Source organism: Crinia signifera, chromosome 19 (assembly GCF_055691185.1).
Source record: "Crinia signifera chromosome 19, ASM5569118v1, whole genome shotgun sequence".
Classification (NCBI taxonomy): domain Eukaryota; kingdom Metazoa; phylum Chordata; class Amphibia; order Anura; family Myobatrachidae; genus Crinia; species Crinia signifera.
Genome location: NC_139226.1, coordinates 93,974,855 through 94,001,772, shown reverse-complemented (window position 1 = coordinate 94,001,772; position 26,918 = coordinate 93,974,855). Strand labels below are relative to the sequence as shown.

Below are 26,918 nucleotides of genomic sequence, written 5' to 3'. Positions count from 1 at the left end.
AGGCAGGTTGTTTGTTAAGCAAACTCCACGTCATTTATTGTGGTGTTATGACAATGGATTCTTATTGGATTTGCGTGGAAAAAGGAGCTCCAAAATAGAAAGGTATTGGCGGCAGATGAGATGGTCATAATCGATATTTAGTAAATATTGTTTTTTTTATTTTAGAATGAGCCCATACCGGCGCTTTGTAAATATATCCCTAAATCTGTTTTTGGGGGGTGTGTGTGTTCTTAAATTAGATCCCTCCCCAGTCCAACAGCTGGTAGAAATTGGTGCAGTAACCCTTGATACCCTGTTATATCATGATTTTATAACCTGTTCTTCCACCAGCCTCTCCACTTAGCCTGTTTATCGTTGAGGTCAGCGCAAATGACAAGTTGTGCTTTGCACCAGGGTCTTGGTCACCTTTTTTGGAGACCGAGCCATTCGTACTGAACCTTGTTAACGAAAATGAAATTATAATTTTTTTCCTTCCTTTCACTAAATCTGTTGCATCTTCAAATCAATGTGTTCTCAAAAGAAATGAAAATTAGATGTGATGCATCCAATTTTCCTGAGCGGCGGAAAGTAATCATATAACCTCTACTAACACATTTGTGTTACACAATGGCATAGCGGTAACGCCGCACACAGAAAGGCAGCGCCTGATGTAATCAGAACTAAATGCATAACCTTATGCTGAAAAGATGTGCGACCTGTCGTGTCCGCCTTTGTGTTCAAAGCAAAAGACCCGCAGGCAGCTTCCTGTGTGCGCTTGGACACGAAGGCTACACATCAGGTGGAACGCGCAGACACTCGCACATCAAAAATAGAGCTGGTTTAAAAATAATCTCATTGCCAACGGTCTTCAGTTTATTTCTGGCACAGATCCGCCAACGCATTCAAATTGTTTTCATTACAAATTATTTTCCTTTCTGTGCTTTTCTGCCATGTTTTATATGAGGCAATATTGGATACAGTAATGAGCTAGTAATTGAAGGCAGAGAGCAGGAGAGCGCGCACAAGCTTAATAAATGAGGTGTCGGGATTGGAAACTACATTTAGCCTCCTTGTGCATTAAACTGCCCAATTAGTCTTTGCCTGCTGCGGCGTGCCTTGCATATAATTTTCAACTTTTTTCCATTAAAATGCATATTCTTGTCAAAGCAGGTTAAATAAATTGCACAAGCAGCTTCTGAGGATTACAGTGATATGCAGCATGCCTATATTCTATGAAAATAAGATGCATTTTAATGGAGAAAGTCTAATTTAAAAAAAATATTGTAAGCTCCACTGATGTGAATGTTCAAATATTCTCTGTACAGCTCTGCGTAATATTTGTGCACTATATAAATAACGTAATAAATAAAATAATTATTCTTCTGGCTGGAATACCAGGGACAGGTCCATCTCTGCATGCAGAGATTTTGACACCAACTTCTTCAGTAATAGCCTGTCCGGTATTCCAATCCTTTATGGCAGGCGTGTCCAAACTATGGCCCTCCAGATGTTGTGAAACTACAAGTCCCATCATGCCTTGCCACAGTGTTGCTATTAGGGAATGCTAAAACTATGGCAAGGCATGCTGGAATGTGTAGTTTCACAACAGCTGGAGGGCCACACTTTGGACGTGCCTGCTTTATGGGAACCGTAATGGTCTGGATCACAGTGCTTCCTGTAATTACAATACAATAATTGCAGCAGATCCGAACAGTCTGTTATGTTAGTTTGATCCTTTTCTAAAGCATCGACATGTTACATAGTGCGATACATTGTAGTGGAACAGAGGGTTATGCTGGCCTGACCCAAGTGTACTTGTGAAGCGTGGTGGAGGGTGGTGATGCGTGATTCAGGGAACGCGGGAACTGATTGGTTCTTGGAAAGCCGTTGCTTAAAGGCAGCTTCTTTTCCTGCTCTGGATTTATCTTTACTTTTACAGTACATTTTGCAGTGAGCCGTTATTCCTTTTATTGCAGAGGTGGGAAAGACCGGGATAACGAGGTCCGATACAGCCCCTACAGAATGACACCATATTCCGTCAGAGTTCGCACGTCGAATATCGAGCCAGAAGCCTGCTGCCTCGCTCTGGTAGAAAAGATCCACTCGGGATATGAGGGTAAGTCTTGTACCTCCGCTGGAACTTGCTTTCTCCTTGCGCGGCTGGGTCTCCACTTGCCAACACAGAGATAACCAGTCGCAAATCTAAATGGGTCATATCCTCTTTCAGCGGCCTGGCAGCAGAAAATCATGTATCATCAATCTCAGTGAGAGGGGTGTTTATATTTTAACCGAGGCTTTCTATTGTATGAAATCCTGCAGACATATCATAACTGATAAGGGTGGAATAATGCCACAAATCTATCTCCCATGTATTCCCACTTCCCAATAGATAGAAGTATTGCCTTTTCTGAAATGTATCGCTAGTGATGTAGGGCACCGTGTCTGGGAGAGTAGTAAATAAAAGCTATATATAATGTTTTCTATACAGTATTTCTATAAAGGTTGCACGTTTTTTTAAAGGTGTATAATATTATGGGTTTTGCGCTGTTTTTCAGCTCCCAGAATTCCCCTGGATAAACGGATATTCACCACCACACACACGCCTGGCAGCGTTTTCCTTGAAGTGGATGATCGGTGAGTTGTTCTGTATTCCTCCTGTTAATGGAATCTTCCACAAGTGGGGGAATTAATTGTCTGATCTCCCGGGTTGCCATAAGCCATTATTAAAGTAGTCTGGAACATATATATTAAGCCTGGTGAAATGATGAAGGTGATAACGCAGCAGACAATCGGCTCCAGTCATATAATTTGACAATTAGGAGCTGATTGGCTGGTGGGTTATAACCTTCCACTTTATCACTTCGCCAGGTGTCCATTGGTGGTGACTTCTAGGCGGGGATATTTGGCAACGGACAGTAAAAATAACGGATATAAATTAAGGGGCTTTTCTGTCAGGATTACAAATAGCTGATGGGTAGAGAGGACATATTTAAATTACACATCCCTTAAGTCTATGTAAATATGCTCCGTTTTCCCTTTCAGCGCTGTACCATTATTGGGCTACTTACCACAGGACTTGGTTGGAACATCTGTTTTAATGTATTTGCACCCTGAAGATCGTCCTTTAATGCTGGCCATGCACCGGAAAAGTAAGTTGGGGCAACTGTACTTGGAATTCAGAGGCTGAGCAGCAAAGAAATGAGTTTTACGATTATTAAATCCAGTCAGGACGGGAGGATAAAAACTGTGAGGGACCGATAAATCCCCAAAACTGAAATGTTCTCATGTTGAGCCTGATTTGAGAGAATACATTGCTTAGAGGTAACTGGACGTTCCACTGCCGCTGCTTTTTAGAAAGTGACATTAAAACGACGACTAGTTCCTAGAATAATTTGTGATGCATTTTCTCTCTCTTTTTTCCTTCAGTCCTAAAATACGCTGGGCAGCCGCCATTTGAGCATTCCCCTATTCGGTTCTGCACACAAAATGGCGACTTCATCACGTTGGATACCAGCTGGTCCAGCTTCGTAAACCCCTGGAGCAGAAAAGTGGCGTTTATCATTGGACGTCACAAAGTCCGAACGTAAGTGCTTATACTGGGAATGAAGACTTTCGCAATTCTTTGTTCAGCAGCCGCCCCCCCCCCCCCCCCCTCCCTTCACCAAGATGCCATTATAATGGCATGTGCGTATTTTCACATGTGTTACAAAAACAGGGTTTTACTTAATAGTTGATGGGATTCAGGTGAGTGGCCTACTAGATCGACACAACATGGTCGATCCAAGCAAGTGGTCACCATGGCAGGTATTTTTGTGAACTTTTTCATATTTGATTAACCACGTAGACTCCAAGCAGTACATTCATTAAAAAAATGGGAAGACTTGGGCAACATTTTTCCAGTGTAGACCTCTAGACACTGTCGACCTAATTAATGGCTGTTGACTGTATGATCCACACCCATATGTTACTACTGTGTTTTGAAGATGCAGGTTTTGGTGAAGTGTTCCCCTTTCCCGGACACGCGAGTAGCTGCTTTTATAAACGGAGCGCATAACTTTCTCTTTTAGGGGCCCGCTCAATGAAGACGTCTTCGCTGCCCGAAGCACAGAAATTAGCAATGTTGACAAGGAAATTAAAGAGCTGCAAGGACAGATTTACAAAGTGCTATTACAGGTATATTGTCTATAGTAGAAATATTTTATTGGGAATGCTTCTGATCGGTAATATCACCATGTTGGAATCAGACATAATCGGTTTGTGAGATCATCACTATAGGGGAGGTGCTGAAGTCTTCTGAGCGATGCTAGATCACACAGAATGCTTCAGCAAGATCACTCGGTACACAGCGATGTGTCGGCGCAGTCTGCTGAGCGATCTGTCAGGGCCATTGTTCTCTGGTCCTGACCGATGAACATCACCATGCAGGAAATGAATCGCCGGGCGATAGCAGCGCATCACTATGGCCCCTAAAGACGGAGCGATGTAGGGACATTTTCTAAATGATGTAGTAAGATCGCTTCGAAAAATGCCCCTAAATCCGCTACATGTGTAGGTCCCATTGCTTTCTTCTCACAATAACAACTTAACATCCGGCCACTAAATGGTGGAATTCTGTAAAATAGGGAACAAAGTTGTCTTTGCTTTTCATCGCGCTCTCTCTCTGTTATATCCGTCTACCTGGTCGATATCTCTGTAGTGCGTCCCTGCTGCATGGCAGTATTCTAAGGGTTTCTGCAGTACACTGTCATTTTACAGCTATTTCATTGACGTTTCAGAACAACGTTATTATGTAAAAAGAAAGAAAGATGAATGGAAAGAATGATTTTTGGGGGTTTATTTAGGCCACCGCAATTACACGAGGCAGCCAGTGAAAGGTCCTCCTTTGTTGCTTTCCTCCACCGTCATTGTGACGGATAATTTGCCACCGCGGGAAAGAATGGGGCATTACATCACTATTCTGCGGGACAATGCCACCGAGTCCCTTTCTCATAGAGGATGTCATAGAAATGTTGAACTTTCTCCATCCAATCTGTAGCCGGAATCCAGTGACTCACACATCACATGGATCTTCGCGTCACTTATCTGGGCTGCAATAGAAGAGTGTGTTTTGTTTTTGTGCTTTGCTATTTTCCTGCCCAGACGTCATTGTTTTCTGCAGATAATTGGCCACGTGTTGAGTCACATGCCTGCTTATTACTAATAATAAAACAAGTGCATTCCAACAAATAGAAATCGATCATATCTAGAAGATGCTGAAAGCTAATTTTGTAGAATCATTTTAGTCTTTGTTAAAGTAGACCTTTTCGTTAAAACTAAATCCCCCTGCGCTGCTTTATAGTTCACGAATGCTGTACTTATACTATCGTCTGTGACAAATATGATATGAAGATATGGCGTAAGAATAGATCTAGAAGTCAACCACTAGCAAACTATTCCTGCTGAAATCACACCACAAAACCCTAATTAACCAGGTGACAAAGACTAAAGGCCTCCTTACACTATGCGAGGGGTGAATCACATTGAAGGTCCGTTTTAACCACCCTGGAACTTCCTGGGTGGCACGATAACATACGCTATATAGTATGTGATCCCATTCTCCGCTGCTGGGAGGCGGTCTGTGTCCATATGTCAAACACTTTGCAGATTCTGCACTTCCCTGGGTTCAGGATAAAGACTGTCGCAGTGACAACTGGTTCCTGGTGTATAGATGGGGGTGCGTTCTCGTGTATGCTGATATACATTTTTTCATATATACTGTTATAATCCAGGGTATAGCTGCCTCTGCTGTGTCTCGGTGACATCACTGGTCCATATTATTTTAATGGGATGTATTGGAATACTGACCCAACCTGTAAATGAGACGTACAACTAACTATTCGGTATAAAGCATTTGTTCGGTTTTGCTTCCGTGTTCAGTAGTCCTAAATTCCTCCATCATGTTTCCTATATGTAAGGTGGTTCCTATGTGCTAACATGTTGCGTTCTCTCTCTCTCATTGCGGTCAGCCTGTTCATAACAATGGTTCCAGCGGATATGGGAGTCTGGGCAGCAATGGCTCATATGAGCATTACATCAGCATTGCCTCATCCAGTGACTCCAACGGGAACTGCGTGGATGAGACTCACAAAGAGCCGGTAACCCTCAAACCAATTTTGTAGTACATTCTTGTTTTACCTTGATGTTAGCAGCTACTATTGTGTCATCGGGAACAGTAGTCTGAGACATATATATATATATATATATATATATATATATATATATATATATATATATATATATATATATATATATATATATATATATATATATATATTGTGCCTGTATTAGAGGAGCCCTTACATTCTGTGTGTGTTTAGAGGCTGGGGCCAGGTCATCAGCCATAGTAATGTTTTTAGTGTTCATTCTAGCACCCGCTATCTTTGAAAACCCATGCAGTTCCTCTTCCCTGCCTGGGGTGTCGCTGTCTGCTGTAGTGCTTCTAGCACAGTGTAGTCTGTAAATCAGCACTGATATGCAAACCAGACCTGTGCTAGAAACACCACAGCAGACAGCGACACCCCAGGCAGGGAACAGGAACTGCATGGGTTTTCAAAGATAGCGGGTGCTAGAATGAACACTAGTTTTGCTCTCCCTCATGGCTGTATCAGCCTTTACCATACCCGACCTATTATTGACTTACGGGAGTCAGCCAAAACAGGTGCACGTTATCACACAGCACTTTCCTTCAGCATTGTATACTACACTTTACACCAGCCTATGCCTGTCACATGACCAGACCTTGCCCTGCTGACTACTACATGCCACCCTGTGCCCTCACCACCCAATTACAATGGCGCACCGATAATGATATGTCTCAGTTACTGCCAGCTCAGCACTGTATGCTGCTACCGATACTAGCATGGCTGACAGCTGTTCTTGCTCCCATAACTGGTCCCAATAGATTTATTGCTATAAATTCCTGGGCAATGCAGAACATAAATTTAATTTTTTTTTTTTTTTTTTAGTTTTGCTTTGTTTTTGTTTTTTTTTATTATTGTTTTTGTTTGTTTTTGCCCTATGGTATAAAGTATTCACTAATAGAATGGGAACAAAAGTAGAGCAACATGTAAAAGTAAGTTCTACTAGGGCATGTAGAAGCTAGTAAAAGTTGCAGGAAGACCTCTCCCAGTACGTTTGTCATCTGACAGTGGGGGAATCTATTGTTCTTGGGGAATCAAATTTCACAGTAAATCACATCTGGTCACCGTCACTTTACACTACTTTTGTTTGCTTGCAGATGACGTTAAAACAAGTATGCACAGACATTAACCGCATCAAGAACATAGGGCAGCAAGTGTACATCGATACCAGGAGTAAACCTCTGCCCAAGAAACGGGAGGTGCTGGATAAGGAGGCTCAGAAAGGTGAGACAGCCGCTGGTTCTATGTCTGAGTGACCGTTTTGGTTCCTGTGTGTTGACTGTATCACATACATATTATAATATTTCACCTATATATCGTTCATTCGAGCACCCTGCATCTTCCAAAATCTGTGCAGTTCTTCTTCCCTGCCTGAGGTGTCCCTGTCTGCTGTGGTGATTCTAGCACAAGTCTGATCTGTATATCAGTGCTGAAATACAGACCACACTGTGTTAATGCCATATTAATTGCTCGTATTTAGGACCCTATTCTAGTTTACTCGCTCCCCTGTGTGTACTCACAGGGGAGTGATTTTTAGCGCATGTGCAGCCGCTGTGTGCGAGCAGGTGAATGCTCGTACACAACAGTGGGGTTGGGGGATGTGCCCATGGGAACGCCCAGCGTTTCATGGGCGTTCCCTTGAAAATGCTGGTGTTCTCATGGTAATTCCCCAATGACGCGGGGGTACTTCCTGCACTGGACGCCTGTGCAGATCTGAGACACCACAGAGGTGTCTCAGATCTGCGAGCGCTGGAGAAATTAATTTATGGTCGCCGATCATCGACTGATTTTCTCCCCCGCACCCAAGCCTGTGAATGGGTGTTTATGCTAAACGTTCATTTACAGCCGGGAGGGGGGCGATCAGTGTCTCGTGGACTCGTAAGTCTACGAACTTCGCAGCCTTGCTCGTCAACCAGAATAACCTCCTTAATGCAGTGCGATTCAGCCACTAGATGGCGCATCTGGCCCATCAGTGCTGATTGACTACAGCTAAAGTGATTCCTGAAGACCCTTATCGCCTAAAGCAACTTGTGGTTTCCTGGAGGCACTGATGAAGGGCTCATTCAACTCATACCCCTTAACTAATGGTTTGGGTGTCTTTACACACGTGTGTGTATGTGTGTGTGTGTGGCATTTGGGTGAGCGTACACTGACCCAGGCTTTCAGTAATAAAAGAAAAGTAATGGCCAGTCGTCATTGTGGTTTGTAATGAATGACCATTTAACCATCATTCTTTTATTTACTCTCTTAAACAGCAAAACCAAACACATTCCTGCGACCTCAGCAGGAAAACGTAGTGATGGATGGACACGCAGCCTCATCCTGTGACGCGTCCAGGAAAGGACAACACATACCCTCCTACCAGCAAATCAACTGCGTGGACAGTATTATTAGGTAAGGGACCGCATTCTCCACCCTGACTGGCTGCGCTGATGGTAGTGGTGGCCAGGCATGCACTACGGAAGTATAGTGGTTTAAAGCATTGCCTTCCAACAGAGGGTCCTTCAATGTAACAGTACAGAGGAGTACATAAAAGACAGACAGGTAGAATTTGTCATGCGCTCAAATGTTTGCATAATGAAAATGCCGAAATCTGGCCTTAAAAATTATTAATTAAATATACATAAAGATACATTTGTAAAAACATCAGCTAGAAAATCCATATAAATAAGATTATGGGCTGATTACAAACATTTATTATTATTTAAAAAATGTAATTCTGAATTTTTTTTTATATTATATTAAAGAGATTTTAAATGTTAAGCTCTGTACAGGGTATTTATTACATATAGACCTATTAGAACATTTCTCCCCCGTTCTGCCCTTTGTCTCTTGCAGTGGTAAATGACTGTAGACCTGACTGCAGCGCATCCACTGTAACAATAGGGGGAAATAAAGGTGGCTGTAACATAATAGGGGGAAATAAAGGTAACTGTAACATACCGTATATACTCGAGTATAAGTATCGACCCGAATATAAGCCGAGGCACCTAATTTTACAACAAAAAACTGGGAAAACTTATTGACTCAAGTGGGACCCTCACTCGAGTATAAGCCGAGGGGGGTTTTTTAAGCATAAAAAATGTTCTGAAAAAAAGTAGGCTTTACTCGAGTATATATGGTAAGCGGGACATGAAATTCTAGTTACAATAGTTTCTTTGTTTTAACACACAGACTCCTAATCCAGGGCTAAACAAATGCCGGAGCCAGGCTGCCAGTGCTCCTGGCCAATTACTGATGGCTCCTAGCTACTGGGAGCACTTTATAATGATCCTCCTAGATGTGACTAGATACTCAATTGTACATTCATTTATCAACTCCCTACAGCGAAGTAGGTTCATAGAAGGATGAATGGTCCACCATAATTGTGAATACAGATCTGCCCTGACTTTTAAAGTCATTTGCAATGCCCTTCTAGATTGGCTTGTCTTATGTTTGCAGTCGCCCTAGTGGGTGGGGAGAGCCACCAACACCCTTTTTCTTGTGGTTTTGGCGTAAGTGGTTGGAACTGCTTTAAATCAATAAACTGGCCAGTTTTATCACACAGTGCTGCTTTCAGGGTCTTATTTTTCAATAGTTTAAAGCCCGTCAAAATGTACTTTCACTTTGAGCTGTGACTGTTTTAGGCCACAAACTCTCCACCCCACCCCCAGTCCCTATCTGCTCCTACCTCCAATCTTCACAGCTCCCCTCTTCATATCCATAAAGTTTTAAACGGATTAGTGTCTCTGCAAAAAATAGCTTTCACTTTCTGTTATGACCTCTTCTAGCACACATTGGAGCAATTTGGTTCATCGAGTGGCCTCTAGTGGACACTGGTGGTACTTCACCTCATAGAGTTGAGAAGTTAACCTTTTTTTTATAGATAGCTAGATTATTCTGAAGTCTAGGGCCCGACCGAGGGTTAATAGGGCCGTGTCTGCTCCTGCGCCAGATTAAACTCTGTTGTAGCAGATGTGTCTTTATAAGGGAAACGGTCGACAGTCATTAGGTCGACATGGCTCAAGGTCAACATGACTTAAGGTCGACATGGTTTTAGGTTGACAGTCATTAGGTCGACATGAGTTTTTCACTGTTTTTTTTTGAGCCGACATGTGCCGACAGGCGGTATTTCATGCCCTACCATCCACTAGGGCGTGGTGGGAGAATAAAATAGTGTGCCGAGTGCAGCGAGGCACCATGCCCGAAGCATGGCGAGCAGCTGCGGTTCAACTCCAACTGTGTCCATGTCGACTGTGTCAACATTCGGGTCAAAAAAACAGTGGAAAACTCATGTCGACCTAATGACTATCGACCTTAAGTCATGTCGACATTGAGCCATGTCGACCTTTAACCCTGTCGACCTTGGGGACAGTCGACCTTCCGGGGTCGACCTAATGACTGTAGACCTAAGTCTGTTCTGACAGATGTACCGATTCCCTTTGTAAAGAAGTGAACATCAGCAATACTGCTGGGAAATTCATTCTAATATGTACTGTGTAGTAGTACATATTGAAAGAGCAGTGGGGTTCTGTATTAATTACATAAGGCATTTAGAGCTCCTAATTAACGAGGGATAAACAGACACACAGTCTGCAAATTGCTCTTATTTTGTTCTCCTAATTTGCAACAAGCCTGCTTTAATGTGACTGGCACCGCGGAGGTTGGGTTCTAGAGTTGCATTATCCGATGCTGCTAATGCAATGACAGGGCACTGATAGCAGAAGCTGGCTCTGTACGTTTCACATATTCGTTCTGATCAGCCGAATGCATTCAGCTAATGACTGCTGATGTCTGTTAGCTGTGAGTTACAGCATATGTTATTATAGAGCCATGTTCATGATTGATAAGGTGTCCTCTCCAGTCCCAGCATAAATTACAGTCCAGTACATGTTTTCTCTTCAGGTACCTAGAGAGCTACAACATCCCAGCTTTAAAGCGGAAGTGCGAGTCCTCCACCAACACTACGTCCTCCTCAGAAGATGATAAGCAGGGTCTCCCGGGGAAGAATGACCTCGAGGGTTTTGAAGGTAAAAGATTAATGATACTCTCAATAAAATAATTGCTGCTCCATTGTCAAATACAATAAAATAATATGAAGTGTTTGCAGGCTCTAGATCAGTGGTGTCAAACTCATGGCCCTCCAGCTGTTGTGGAACTACACATCCCAACATGCCCTGCCACAGAGGTTATATCATGGGTTGCTAAAACTGAGACCGGGCATGCTGGGACGTGTAGTTTCACAACAGCTGGAGGGCCATGAGTTTGACACTATTTCGAGTCTAGATGTATTCTAGCGATCGGCTATGAGAGTCTATAAAGGCCGGTGCTTAGGATGCCACCAATGAGGGGTGTAGGTCTTTGCATAAGCTTTGTCTACATTGTTGGGACAAACATACATCAATAGGACAGGGTAAATGCACAGATGTTGAAATTAGTGTCATCCCAAAATCTTCTTGACGACTGATAATCATTCTAGAACACTGGGGTGGGCTGTCGGGTTAAGCTGGAACTTGCCCATAGCAAGTGTTTAATTTCTACTTCTTTTTATAGACTGTTCTTGGTAAATGTGAACTACAAACTGAAAGGTTGCTAGAGACAATGTGTTCCCTCTAGTTTAGATTTAGATACCCCCTTCTTTCTTTCCTATGCTTTTATAGGACCCCTACAGATCTCCTGTCTCCCATAGTAAATGCAGTGAATAGCTCATAGAATGCACAATCTAGGCTGCACTCTTACCTCTCCTGGGGGTAGATGTATGAATCATCGGTATGGGGCAGAAGTGGTATCATTTCTGCCCTCTGCCCCATGTATTAAGGGGGAGAAGTGTGGCAATGTGCCCTTGTTGTTGTTGGCCAATTTAGTGGGCCAATTTCCCACTTCATATAGGAATGGTCAGTAGCAGCTACCTTTCTGCAACCTGCAGCTATCAACATCTGCAGGTGGCATTGCCCTTTCACCGCAACAGCAACCGCCCTGTCTCTGGCTGCGGCAGCTGCTTGCTCCGGGCCGCATGGGAGATCTCACGCATGACAAGTGGATCTGGGCAGGGGGTAAAGACCGCGCATCAACACTAAGCTGATGCACTATGAGCCCTGACCGGGATCCGTGGATTCCCCAGTCATACATCTCATCGCTACTGCTTCTTTCCTCACCTCAGTAAAGCAGGAAGTGCTATACTGGCACTATCAATCTAGTCCCTTCCGCTTGCAACCATATACCCCACTGGAATAAATTATAGAGCTATCGTCTCAGCGCAGTCAGTGAGCATGGCACTGGTGAGTGTTAGTGTACTGAGAACCTGTCCTGGGCAAATGTCAGGTGGTCTTTTTTGTTCCATTGTGCTTTTGTATAAAGACTTAGAAAACCCTATACTAGTGTCGCATATAAACCTAGTGAGTGCAGTTACCTGGTCAGCCCTGGATGCATCTCCTTGCAATGAAGAGGCATTTTTGGTCAAAGAAAGATGTGACAAAGGCGCCCAGCTCTAGCAGCGGCACAGCACCTGGCGGCTTACTCACACCAGGCGTATTGTGGCTAGGTGCGTGAGGCTACCTCTGTACTTTTGTATGACCATAGGTCTGTGCCTGTAGCCTGTAGGAGGGGACAGTCTTGATGTTTATCAGATTCACAAGGGTGGTTTCCATTGAGGCGGACTCATTTCCATTTAAGCAGAAGAACCGATGACACCATGTGTAATACTGCTTGTTCTTTATCTGTATTCGTGTTCTCTGTTATACAGTATATGGTCTATACAAATAATTACTTGTGATTTGGATGGTATCTGGTTTATCTACTGTAAATTGATGACTGTCATTAGGTCGATCTCAAATGGTTGACACACGGGGTGAAAAGGTTGACAGATAAAAAGTAGATCTTATTTTTCTCTTTTTAGGGGCAAATTTACTAAAGCTTAAAACAAAAAAAGTGGTGATGTTGCCTATAGCAACCAATTAGATCCTATCTATATCTTTTCTGTATTACTTTCTAGAAATGATAGACAGAATCTGATTGGTTGCTGTGAGCAACATCACCTCTGTTCAGTTTTTAAGCTTTAGTGAATATAACCTTTAGTTTCAACCTTTTTTGTACCCTTTGACCTTTTGTATGTCGGCCTAGTGACCTATCTTTTTACTCTATATCTATTGTACCGCACCTGATTTGAATACAAGTCATCAATTTGGTGAAACTGATTACAACCAGCTGGAAGTTGGCTGTTGTCAGTTTGTAATGGATGAATATAAGGAGTTCTCTGGCGGTGATGGCCCGACGGAATCCCGACTGACCAACTATTCTCCCTCGTGGGGGCTACAACCCCCATAGACCAAAATTAGATCCTGTGGTGTGCCACCGATCCTGAAAAAGGCTTCTTGGCGCTCGCCCCCCCTGTGGGAGTACCAGCGGTCATGATTTCGATGTCGGTATACTGATGTCGTAATCCCAACTGTTGGTCTTTCATACGATACCCTTCTCTGGTTGGTTGTTTTCAGTTCCAGCTCATTAATGCCAGAATGTATTGCTGTGTGCCATTTATTTCTGTGTCCCTCATTATACTCCCATGTGACCGAACACCAGACAGATGTCTCAATACAGATCTTCCGCACATGTGATAAATTGTACTTTCACTTTTTTAAAGTGTACCTGCCACCTGCACATGGCCTGTATTGCTAGCCTATTAGAATACTTGAGAATGCAACTTGCCCGTAACTTGGAAACCAGTAACATCACTGAGGCACGAGGTACAAGTGTAAGGAAACTGGTACACTTTGATCACTCACATCCGCATAGTTTTTTTTCTCTACAAACCTGAAAGCTTATCACTATGTGCTGGAGTACAGTCAGGAAACTGGACAGATCTATAGACAAAAAAATAAAAAAAAATATCTTGTCACTTTTTTAAATGGTGTTAAACGGACCCCGATCACCAAGCATTATGCTAGAACATCTGTGACTAGCCAGTACTGGGTCACTTCATCAAACGTTTCCAACCAATACATCTTTTGTGGAGAGATCATTCGCAAGATTTGAAATAAACTATTCCTAACCTGGGCTATTTTGTTTCCGAAACTTGCTGTTGCGTCTCAACACTTGGCAAACTTTTGATGAGGACCCAATCCGGGTTTTTCCAAAAGTCAGGAAAGAACTTGATATTTACCCTTCAAACTCTTCCAAGTGTCTACGAATTTGTCTTGTATCGTTGCAAGATGTTCCTGGATTAACCGCGCCAATCTCCACGAGCCCGTTATCCACCGAATCGATGGTCCCCACCGATGCTCAGACAACAGCCGCTGTGGTGGGAGCTCCACTGACCGATCTGACACTGTCCATCAAGGCCATGAGTGTGGTTTCAGTCACCAGCCAGTGTAGCTACAGCAGTACCATTGTACATGTTCCACAGCCCGAGTCAGGTACCTATCGTGGTTGCATATACTAGAGGATATCATAACCGCATTCTTTTCCTGCAGCTTATACCGTCTCGTATGCCAACGTTTTCCCGTATGTGCTCAAAATAGGAGCCATACCCTTTTTAATAGAATACGTGACACTGCCTGATGGTAAATATCCTTCTGGATGCAAGGGAAACCTCATCCAGCAAAGCACTGTCCTTCAAGAATTTTGGAAACCCACAACTGGTTCATAATAGAATTTTTTAATATTTTTTTTTTTCTACAGTAGCAAAATATTAATATGGGGCTAAAATCAAGAGATTTTAACACCTTGATTTCAAGAACGGAGGTGCTCTGATATTGGCTACAAAGCACATTTCCACTTTTTGAAGTCCAAAGTTCATTGATCCTTTTTTTTTTTCTTTTTCTTTTTTTTTTTTTTTCTTTCAAGACCTCCTTTTATTATCCTTTTTTTATTATTCTGGCAAAAATAATATACTCAAATTGTAAAACAACTTTATTTAGAAATGTAAAAGCCAGATTTAAATATAATTATATAACATGTGTTATATAATGCATAGTGCTTTTTGTTAGGGGTTCATACGAAATATCTTGAAATAACATTTTGGAGACCAAAACAACTCCTAAATTGTTCTCGTGAATAAGTATTTTTAAGGTTTTTCCCTATATGGCAAAAAAAAAATGATCCTTTTTTTTTTTTTTTAAATTTCTTTTGTATTTATTTTTGCAGGTTGATAGTCTGTTTTTCTGTTGTTGTTTTTTTTTTTATTGTTTAGACTTTTTTTTTTTTTAAACTGCTGTGGTATTTTAAATTTCTTTATGCTTTAAAAAAGAAAACGTTTTGACAAATCGCTTGTTACTTTCCATGTGTTCAGAGATCACAGCGATAGAAGATGCTGCAGGTGGTAGTGAACAGATTGAGATGCGGTCCTCACAGGCAGCCGGTTCCACTGTGGCTCCAGAGGAATTGAAACTAGTCGGATTAACAAAGGAGGTTCTGTCTGCACATACCCAAAAAGAGGAGCAAAATTACGTGGATCGGTTCAGGCAGAGGATCCTGCAGTCTCCTTACAGTAGCTACCTCCAGCAAGACAGTCAAAGCAAGGCCTGCTCCCATGAACAAGATATACAAGGTAACTGTCTAACGTTCAAACATACATCTATCGCTCACCATATTGTTCAGTGACGTCACCGGGACCCCCACCGAACATGGAGTCACTGACAATATATAGTGGATGCACAACGATATGCACAATGATGTCACGAACTAACCATATCATTTTTGTACATATCGTTCATTCAGATCGGATACTGTGTACCCATCTTAAGTCCTCCCACTAGTACCATGGGTTGGCCCCTTTCACTCCAGCCAGTCCTTGCATTTTCTGGCGTGAGGGGGGAGAGAACCATACCCCCCCCCCCCCCCCCCTATGTCCGGGCAGCGGCGGCTGGGAGCTTGTAGCACTATTTGCAGGGCAGAAGCTCTGATGAACTCTGCTAGCAGGATTGAAATTCCGGCAAATTTGGCCACGGAACCTTTCAGACCATCGCTAGTTGCTAGCCTCAGGCCAACCATGGAATTTAGGCTGGTGGGTAATGGGGTATTATGTACACACTGCAGACCTACTGTACACAAATGGGTTCCATATCCAAACCAAGATAAATGTTCACCATTTGAATTGTGATTTATGTCCCGTTTATTGACTCTTACTGATTAAAGGCATGTTACATGTTCATAAACTCTTAATTTTATATCTGGGAGCTTCTATAGCATTTCACCAATGGTTTATTTCCACAGGAGAACATTCTTCTCCACAAACGACACCTGCTGCTTGGAAAAAGGGCAAAAAGCAGGGCAAACACAAGAGGCAGAAACCCATGGAGTCATCGGACAGCAATGGTTCTCACCCTAACTTACCTCCACGACCAAGAAGACAGGGGCCTTTGCCAGAGTCTTGGCCACCATCCGAAGTATCTCATCCAAGCCCTTCAAACATGGCCTTTGCTCCCCCAGTAATGATCCCGATCCAACCTGCCTATCACATGCCTGGGTTTCCGCTCCCACACATGGCGGCCACCGTGGCAGGAGACTGTAACGCTTCCATAGCTCCGGAGTCTGTACAACAATCAAACCTTTCCTACAATATGCAGCCATTCTCAACTTTCCCATCTCCGTACGTGGGTCCTCTCATGGCTGTTATCCTCCCCAACTATAACATGTATCCACCAATGAACCAACAAATACCTCAGCCATTCTTCCCTCCTCAATACCCCTGTCCACCTGTTTTCCCATACACTGGAATGCCCAGCGCTTCCCAAAATGTGCCCTCGCAGATTCCTACAGACTTTGTTGACCCAGCCTCTCGAGCATCTTCCCCCATGTCAGCCGAAGGACATCAAGATGTACAAAGCGAAGACCCACATCTTTTCAGTAACTCGAGAAGCAGCTCTCCGTTACAGCTAGTTCTTCTCCAAGAGGAGTTGCCAAAACCAGTAGAACCTCCAGAAGGAACCAAGATTGAAAGCCTAACGGACATTAAATGTGTAAGTATAACTGCAGAATTTGGGATTGTTTTGACTGAAACATTGCATTCTTCCCTTCACGGTGCACCAAAATCCTTCAGCTCCGTGAGCGCGCTATATACAGTTGTTTGCAGAGCCCTTCGGAGGCAGACATTTTGAATACAGAAGTTTTTCTTATAATGTATATGCATAAGTCTAAATGACTTTAGTGCCATAGTAAGCCAAGTGTCTCCTCTTCCAGGTGGACGGAGCGGAGGACAGCGGGAACAACGATAGTCACTCTGCTTCTAGTGAACTTTTTGACCTCTTGCTGCAGGAGGATTCCCAGTCTGGTACTGGGTCAGCAGCCTCAGGAAGTGGATCAGCTAATTCCAGCTCTTTACGGTCTGGCTCTAATGGTTCTACCTCAAACGGGACCTCAGGAAGTGGCATAGGTATGTCCGACTCTAAAAAGTTTCAGGTTGACCTAAATAAGTAACATAACTGTTGTAAGTATCCATTATCCTAGTCTAACAATGCTCAAACAATGGACCCAACAAAACATTAACTTGTCATACATTGAACTGTATACCTGTTTGGTATCAGTGAATAACTGAATAAAGAACATACGTTCTAGGTGTCGTCAGGGCTGGACAATTCGCCTTAGTTACAATGACCACATAGCGATTTTGTGGGTAAGTAAAACTGAGACTAGGCTATTGTTTCTAATCTGTTTAAGCCCCTCGAATAATACTAAAACTAACCAGTCTTTTTGCTTTTTAATATTAAGGTGCATACACACTGTACAATTTTTTTGACCAATTTGGTTGAAAGACATTTCCATTGAACCCAGTGTCCTGGACGAAAGATGTTGACAAAAGATATTGTCAACAAACAAACGATGAATGATGATGCGCATACCCGCCAGTTGTTCATCAAGATTGTTCGTCAACTGTGCATGCAGCTCAATTTGAATATCTTTCAAAAAGAGCCTATAAACTGTAGCTAGATCTTTCTTCTTTCGTCTGTCGTCAATATCTTTAGTCAACATCTTAAGTCCAGGACACTGGGTTCAATGTAAATGTCTTTCAACCAAATTGGTCAAAAAAATTGTACAGTGTGTATGCACCCTTAGTCTTTTTCATAACCAATAGAAAGCCATTATGAGTGTTTATTTTTTATTTTTTATTTTTATATATATATTTCTAGTTCTAACCATTGTTTGGGTATTTTACTAAAGATAATGTTTGCCATATGTTTTACAGGTTACTTATGTGTGCGCTTTCCATTCTGTTGCCAAGAGTGACCGTGAACTTTTTATTTGCGTAGATCTTTTGTTTGGTTTGTATTCACATGAAGAATAATATCCAGACAATAGCGGGAAACTGCAGGCCCCACCCACTGCATGGTATAAGCCATTCGCTCTTCTGTTCCCTCATTCTCCGAGCGGTCACTCTACCATGTAGCTGCCTGTTGCATTGTTAGAGCTTCTTGTCTTTGTACACCAAGTGCTTCACACGCTTTTGCTGTTTTATCTGTCTTTAGCTTCATGGGGCCTAAAAATCCTAACGCTTAGGCTTGTACGTAGTTAATAATAAATAGCCTTCACCTTCTTGGCAGACTACCTTCAGCAGTTTTGAATTTTGGGGGTAATTCAGGTTGGATCGGTCTTCGGCAAATTTTCTGCAGGGTCTGTTTTTTCTGGGTCTGCGCATGCGTATCAGCGAAAATACATATGTGCAGATCAGCTGTGTGGACACCTCCGGTGAGTATCACACTCACTGATGCATGGGCACAAAAAATGGTGGGTGTGTCCAGGAAAACTGTGCCTCCCCATGCGAACGCAGACTGGTCGAAGCCTGCATGGTACGGTCGGCTGACGTCACATGACCTCTGCTCCCGCTGCGAGTTCTGACATCTCCTAGCCAAATAAAAATGATTTGCGAACGGGGTAAAAAATCATTTGATGGTTGGCGACCATCGAATGATTTTTTGCCCACATGCGAATGGATGTGTAAGTGTACACACCCATTCGCACGCCAAAGCGGGCAGGCTTTCGCTCCCCCAGGCGGAGTTCACGCGCTTGCTAGGCAGTGAAAGAATGCCTCAGCCAGTGTGTCTGAATCAGGCCCTTTATGCACTGTGTTTATTCCAGTTTTTTCTTTTGTAGCACCATAACTGTATCCTAATGCTAGGTGAACAGTGTCAATAGGTCAGGCACAAGGGTGAGATGCACTAGGATGACATTGGCAAAAGGGTGACACAAGTAATCCATTCGACATGGCAGTGGTCGACACATGAAAAGTACCTATTTTTTTCTTTCTTTGGACTCTTTACTGCATTCCGATCCACCGGGACAACAAATGGGAATAGTAAGTGCGTCGAGCACCGCAATAGCAGAGCGAGGCGCCATCCCCGAAGTCGCAAGCTAATTGGGGGCTCAAGTCGACCTTAACAATGAAAAACCCTTGAGAAATTTTTACCTTTTCCATGTCGACCTATGGCTTTTGTTGACTTTTTTCAGAGTCAACATTGATGGTTGACCCTATGATCCACATTAACATGGCTAGGTGCCCGGTGCATGGGGTGTAGCGGCGTAAGTCTGGTGCAGGTACAGAAGCATGGTGCTTCTGGTTACCGGCACGGGGAATCGGGATGTCTAGTGTAAGCATACTGCTGAAGGAGCTGCCCAGGAGACTGAAGTATCAATCATCGATCTGTATAAAGATCAAAGGGGCAGATGTATTAAGCCTTAACAAGAGATTATTCCAAGGGTGATAAGGAGAGATAAACGTCCAGCCAATCACCTGCTAACTGCCAAGTTACAGGCTGTGTTTAAAAAAAGTCAGTAAGGAGCTGATTGGCTGGACGTTTATCTCTCCTTATCACACTTGAATTTATCTCTTGTTAAGGCTTAATACATCTGCCCCAGTGTCTGAAGAGCACGGTAAACAGAATGTAGTCATTGTCTGTCTCTTTAGCTTCTCCTTTGAAGTTGTAGCCCTGTATAGCAGTGATCTGAGTACCTGTTGTTCAGTAATATCATTGTGGGTTATCTATATTACATGTTTTTATTTTGTTCTGTCTCTTTTTTTGTCTATTAACACATAAAGGGAGTAGTAACAGCAGCAACTATTTTGCTAGCAAATCCTCTGATACTTCCAAGAAGGGGCACAAACGTCAGGAAGTTGTGGATCCAGACTCGTTCCCCAAAGCTGCTGGAGACTCTATATGGGCTATGATAGAGCGCACACCTACTCCTATTATGATGACCTACCAGGTCCCAGAGAGGTAAGAAGTAGACATGACACACGTTATTGGAGCCCTAAATTAAAAAGATAATGAAAAAATAAAGCAAACTCTTGCTCATGCATTTAGCTGCTGAGATATTTTTGTTTTTGGAGAATTTTTTTTTTTTATTTGCATCAGGTTATTAGAATTCCCGCCTTTCTTGTACAGACATTAGCTGTTCCCAATGTATTTCTCTTTATGGGGAAGCGACAATGGTTTAGGTAAAAGAGTAACTCTCCGATAGGTGCACTTTGGTGCTTCTTGTACGTCTGGGGTCCACGTATCTAACCTCGCCTTATTTTTATTTTTGTTTCCTACAGGGATAAGGAGGCGATATTGAAACAAGATCTAGAGAAGCTGACTGCAATGCGTAACAAGCAGCCCTGGTTTACAGAAGAGCAGAAGGAGGAGCTGGCGGAAGTGCATTCTTGGATTAGAAATCGCACCATACCTCAAGAGATAGACACTCAAGTAAGTAGATCAGTCTCATGGGTCTAGGCGATCATACTTGAGAATTTAGTGAATTTCTACATACAGGATTGTTTTTCACAAGCAGAAGAAACGTCCTTGTTTAGGTGACCAGATTCTGCAGTCTACGTGGCAAATGTTAGGCCACTGAATTAGATGCCGGTCTAGATCAGGCGTCTCAATAATTCTAGCACCGTAGATACAAGGAAACTGCCCACTCCGCCATTTTTACTCTGTACTCCAAAGAGTTTCTCTTCGGCAGTGCACGAGTGATCGGCAGGAGGCGTTTGCTGGGGCCCGCCCAGCGTTTCATAGGCGTGCCTATGCTGGGAAAATTGGGCCCCTAGTTTCATTTGTCATAAATTCACATAATAGTATGTATCTGGATTGTAGGAGGAAACCCACAAGAGAGAGAATATACAAACTCCACACAGTTATGGGCACGGTGGTAAACCAATCCATGATCTCTGTGCTGTCAGGCAGCAATGCCAACCACTGCACTCTCAATACAGCCTGTTGTAGGAATATAACAGGCATGTGACTTTTTTTGTGTCAGTCTGTTCTGGCTCAAACTCTGGTGCCACGGGGCATAAGTGGCAGATGAGTTGTCCCTATGATCTGTATGTAAAGCACAATATACTTGCACTACATAATAATTGTTCATAAATAATATGGTCGTTACGTTTTTCAGCGGTTTCTGTTCTGAAATGTGAGATTCAAAGCGCGGTCACTAAACCCAAACACACCTCTGTGATGTAACACATTGGCATGGAATTGTTTTTATAGTTGTGCAATCTCACAAATTTCTTCTCTCTACAGGGCTGTATCAGCTGTGTGAAGGCCGCCGCGAGCATCCAACCCGGAGACGAAAATGAGAAAGCTACGGAAGCAGACTCAACACAAGTTACAATACAGCCGTTGCCGCAAGCGCCGTGCCGGAACAGTCATTGCGATCCGAGAGAGACCACAAACTGAGACTTGAATTTTTTTGTAAATAATTGTTTTTTTTCTAAGATGTTTTATTTATGTCCGTCGACCACTGCACCAAGGAACTGGAAGCTTTGCGTTCTTTCTAGAGTCCTTACAAATCTGTGAAAGAAGCAAGTAACTACGTTTTCTTTGTTGTACAAGACCCTCTACTGCCCAATCTGCAGCCATACGTTAGTATTATGGACACAGCTGTTACATTTCATGGTGGACACTGTCTTGTTTTGGAAAATGCACCATACGTTGTCTGAACCTGAAGACCCTCCAGATGGTTTTCCAGATCTCGTCGCTTTCTTCGTGCACTTTACGGTTTAAGTTTCTCTTATCTGTAAATACCACCGACATTAAAGGAAGTACTAGAATCCTGTGGTTTAAAGACATTTTGTTTCTATTTGTAAATTGCTCTGTTGATTAAAATGACCTTTAGAAATAAAGATTGTTTATCGTGAATTTCTCAGGTTCTGAAAGTGGTGATAGCGGAAAACCAGGATTCTTCCCGTCATGTGACACGGAACGTTTACAGTTTCCACCTTATTTAGCAGGCAGGAAATGTCCAATATGTTTTCATACCCTTAATAGAGTGAAGAGAAAATAAAATATAAAACCCCAGTTCCCGCCGCCATTTTGTAATCTGGTTTCAGTTGCTAGATCTACAGGGATAGTCATTAGGTTGACTCATATAAGATCAACATGCTTTAGGTTGACCACTGATGGCTGACACAAGAAATAGGTTGACATGGCTAAGGTCGACAGGGTTGGAAGGTCGACACAAGCATTAGGTCAACAATTGGAAGGTTGACCGTTAAAATTCTAAATTAGTTTTTCGTGTTTTTTTTTTGTGCCGACAGGTGGTGGGTATTTCATGCCCAACCATCCACTAGGGCACGGAGGGAGAATAGAATAGTGTGGCAAGCGCAGTGGTACACTTAAGGTGCCCATACATGGTGCGAGGGTGCCATGCAATGCGTGCTCCCGTGGGCATCCCATCGCACAGCACATAAAGTCTGTGCAGCCCGTGCTTTTTGAAATAGCCTTTGGAGCACAGCGCACGCAAATTGCATGGGATACAATCTAGTTCAAAACACATGGAGATATTGTACCGTGTATGGGCACCTTCAGACTGTGTCCTTTCGTCACATGACCTCATCGCCCGCCCCCTTTTTGATGATCTCCGATGGTAATAAAAGCCAGTTCTCATTGTCTTTTATTACTGAAGGGGAGAGAAATCATTCGATGGTCGGCAACCATCAAATTAATTCTCTACCCTACGTCCGCATGCAAGGGGATGTGTTCTTGTACACATCCCCCTGCATGTTAGCGAGGGGATGTGGGCAGGTGACGCTTGGCTATTCGCTAGGCTGCGTATACTCGCAGATCTGAATCGTGTCCAATAGTCGTCATGTCAACTTGGGACATGTGAGCACTGACATAAAGTCATGTTGAAATGTCAACATCTCACACAAACGCGATTCCTAGCGCCTGCTGACACGAACTACCGCTAGATCTAACGCTAGCGCCTGCTGACACTAACTCTACCACTAGCTCTAATGCTAGCACCTGCTAACACTATTTCTACCACTAGCTCTAGTGCCTGCTGGCACTAACTCTGCGACTAGTTTAGCACCTGCTGGCACTAACTCTGTGACTAGTTCTAGCACCTGCTAACATTAACTCTGCCACTAGCTCTAACACTAGCCCCATGCTAACACAAACTCTACCACTTGCTCTAACGCTAGCGCCTGCTGACACTAACTCTACCACTAGCTCTAGCGCCTGCTGACACTAGCGCCTGCTGTCACTAGCTCTATCGCTAGCGCCTGCTGACACTAGCTCTACCAATAGCTCTAGCGCCTGCTGACACTAACTCTACCACTAGCTCTAACACTAGCGCCTGTTAACGCTCTACATAGATATTTATTCGACAAGGGGCCACAACAATGTCCTCTCTAATGGACAGTTGGCCATGCCTTTTCTGGAGACTAACTACACCCCTAAAAATAGGCTCCTACCAATACAATCCCCTCGGTGGGCCCTTCAATCAACCAACTTTGACACTGGCAGAAGGCCAGCTATGCAGGGAGGAGAGTCGGGGGCTGACCAGCTGACCAGGGAGTGCTGGACATACCCACAAAATGATTAAAGCAGGGCTTGGCAGCCCTAGTACATGCAAGACCATGCCCATCCTTCCCAAAGTTCCACCACTGTTTTAGTGCTTCCGGTGTGGCAGGCCTCAATTCCCCAGAGGACATAGTATATTAATATAAATTACTCACCACTGTAATTTGGTAATAAGAAAATAGAATTTTTCTTAGAATTTAAAATATGCCCATTGAAAAGAAAATAAGGATGTTATTTATGCCGGTTGTTCAATACGTGCCCTGGGGGTTATTCTAGTTCACTCACAAAGGCACAATAACTCTCTAATGGACAAAACCATGTGCACTGCAGGTGGGGCTGATGTAACATGTGCAGAGAGTGTTAGATTTGGGTGAGTTATTTTGTTTCTGTGCAGGGTAAATACTGGCTGCTTTATTTTTACATTGCACTATAGGTATCAGTTTGAAGTACAAACCCCACCCAAATTTAACTCTCTCTGCACGTTACATCTGCCCCACCTGCAGTGCATATGGTTTTGTCCATTAGAGAGTGATTGTGCCTTTCCAAGTGAACTAGAATAACTGCCCCTGTCTTACATACTTTATGCCGGAGGCAAATTGTGGACTTGAAGCTTCAGATCAGACACTGCCCACATCAAAGGTGAACCTGAAAATGATTTCCTCCATATTAGAGCATGCTTACATAGCATCAGGGCATTACCCTGTCACCTTACCAGGCCCCTGTATTTATACCTGCATAGCATAGATTGGAACCAAAACCAGCATACATGGTAGTGGGTGCAAAAAGGACACAAAGCATAAACACACAGACACGATTGTTGATGTTATTTTATGGTGGTATATATTTTTTAGATGTTATACAGTTGGTATAGTTGGTTATACAGTTGGCATAGTTAGTTATACAGATGGTATTGTACAATAGTAAATAATAAATCAGAAGGTCAGAGTTGTTACATACATCTGTGAGGTGGTGAGGTGATGTACTGTCAGGCACAGCATTGTTCTAAGCCATCCCCACACAGTTCTGGGCTGTGTCCTCGTGTTGCTGGCTATCTCAGTGTCGATCTCCTTACACTTCCTGCCCAGCTTTGTTTGGACCCCGGTCTTCACATTGGTTTTGTTCATGGAAACTTCATCCAGAATTTCATGTCCAGGGCTTATTTGTGGCCCAGGCTCTTCTACGATAATGAGGCCAGGGGGTCTGTTCTCCCCTAGAGATGTTTTCTTGGGGATGGTGCCAAGAACTACAGGGTACCTATTTATGTTTGGCTCCCCCTCTTTCATGAACATGAGCCTGGGAGGTCTTTTCTTGTCTGGAGATGTTTCCATGGTGTTATCCAACCATCCATCCCTCACATTGAGTTTCTCCTGTGGATGGCAATTCTCTGTGTCAATGAGGTCTTCATCAGTATCTTGGATTAATATGACTGCATCACATTTCTCATCATTGCAGAGATCTTCTCCTCCACTGACCTTATCCATATATCCATTATCTGAGATGTTTGGGCTGGACATCTGGAGGTGTTTCTCAGCATCAGATGTGACTGCCTCCCTGCTATCACCCTCACCATTGTCATCGCCAGTATAGAATATGGCAGTTGGAAGTGATGTCTCAGTGCTTGTCTCTGGCTGTTGTTCTTTTGTATATGTCAGGCTGGGAGATCTTTCTTCCTCACCTAGAGACATTTCTGTGGTGACATCCTCCTCTTCTTCATCATCCCCTGAGTAGTATACCACATTTCCTTCACCAGGGGATGTGAACATTGTGGCAAAAGTCACAGAATGGTAAGTGACTTCCTCATATAAAGGCATCTCTGGTGTGACATCTTCCTCTTCATCATCTCCTGAGTAATATACCACCTTTCCTTCATCATGGGATGTGAATATGGTATCAATAGTCACAGAATGGTAAGTGACCATTTCTAAATAAGAATCCGTGGCCATCTCCTCCTCATCCATAAGAGGGAGGCCCGGAGGTCTCTTCAAGCCTAGAGACATTTTCAGTCTCAGGCCAAGAACTGTCTGTCTTTTTTTGTTTGTTTTTCTTTCTCTCTCTCTAGAAAGCTCCTTCCTCTGGCAACTCGTATTGAGAAGTGAGGTTCCTAACACAGCAGCTGATTATCCCATGTGTGTGATGTCACAATGCGCTGTCTAACTGACTGTGACATCCCTACCTGCCATCACTACCAGCCTGGAGAAGGGTTCAGCTTGTTTATTTAATGAATCCATACCGGTGTACTTTATATATCAGTGTTGCTGTATGGTGTCAGGCCCATAATTCGGTGCAATATTCCTACATAATATCCTAGGATATTCAAACCAAAATTGTGATTCAAGACATAATAAGTGCACATATGAGTTTAGTCAAAAACTCCTGATGTAATAAAGTCTGTCTATCTCTATAAGTGAGGAACTTGGTAGTGTAATGTATATGTATTCTTACCTAAGGACGAGTAGAGCAGAGAGGTGTGTACCTTGGCCTTTATTTCGAAAGAGGAATTTTTGTGCTATTTCAGTGATTTGTTTAACTTTTGTTTCTTGCAATAACACCTTCATTACTTGTAGAAGTTTATTAACACTTGATATATATGACTGAGTTTCTAGTTGCCATTATATGGACTAGAAACCCTAACGTATACTAACTACCTACTAACACTAACGCATACTAACCCTGCATGTATAATCAATATGCATTTTCTATCCTTATTCGGGATCACACATTCGATTCACATGCACAATGTGAATAATTATTTGATAATCGCTCATTTAGCAAATTCTTATATTAGTGATCAACTCTTAAGGTGCCCATACACATTACAATTATTGTATATAATATTGTATACAATATCGCATCTCATGGCATCCTATACCTAATGTATACTAACCATAATGCTAACACCAGCCTAATGTATAGCAACCATAATGCTAACACTAATCGTAATGTATAGTAACCATAATGCTAACACTAGCCTAATCTACACTAACCATAATGCTAACTCTAGCCCTAA

The 26,918-nt window shown here is 43.0% G+C and overlaps 1 protein-coding gene across 4 annotated transcripts in view; it reads left to right on the top strand.

The window, feature by feature from the left end:
- The window catches only part of PER3 (period circadian regulator 3), a 39,227-nt gene extending 17,000 nt beyond the window's left edge, over positions 1-22,227 (top strand). For 3 of the 4 annotated variants that reach the window (XM_083162941.1, XM_083162942.1, XM_083162943.1), the window contains exons 7-22: positions 1,956-2,095; positions 2,535-2,613; positions 3,022-3,128; positions 3,406-3,562; positions 4,047-4,152; positions 5,985-6,113; positions 7,256-7,382; positions 8,414-8,552; positions 11,043-11,167; positions 14,342-14,545; positions 15,421-15,678; positions 16,344-17,089; positions 17,310-17,502; positions 20,161-20,338; positions 20,659-20,809; positions 21,626-22,227. In XM_083162941.1, the coding sequence (XP_083019067.1) occupies positions 1,956-2,095; positions 2,535-2,613; positions 3,022-3,128; positions 3,406-3,562; positions 4,047-4,152; positions 5,985-6,113; positions 7,256-7,382; positions 8,414-8,552; positions 11,043-11,167; positions 14,342-14,545; positions 15,421-15,678; positions 16,344-17,089; positions 17,310-17,502; positions 20,161-20,338; positions 20,659-20,809; positions 21,626-21,781 (2,995 nt within the window). In that variant the 3' untranslated portion in view covers positions 21,782-22,227. The remainder of the gene's footprint in view (positions 1-1,955; positions 2,096-2,534; positions 2,614-3,021; positions 3,129-3,405; positions 3,563-4,046; positions 4,153-5,984; positions 6,114-7,255; positions 7,383-8,413; positions 8,553-11,042; positions 11,168-14,341; positions 14,546-15,420; positions 15,679-16,343; positions 17,090-17,309; positions 17,503-20,160; positions 20,339-20,658; positions 20,810-21,625) is intronic. The other variant, XM_083162944.1, reaches the window with a different exon arrangement.
- Positions 22,228-26,918: the final 4,691 nt, after the last annotated feature.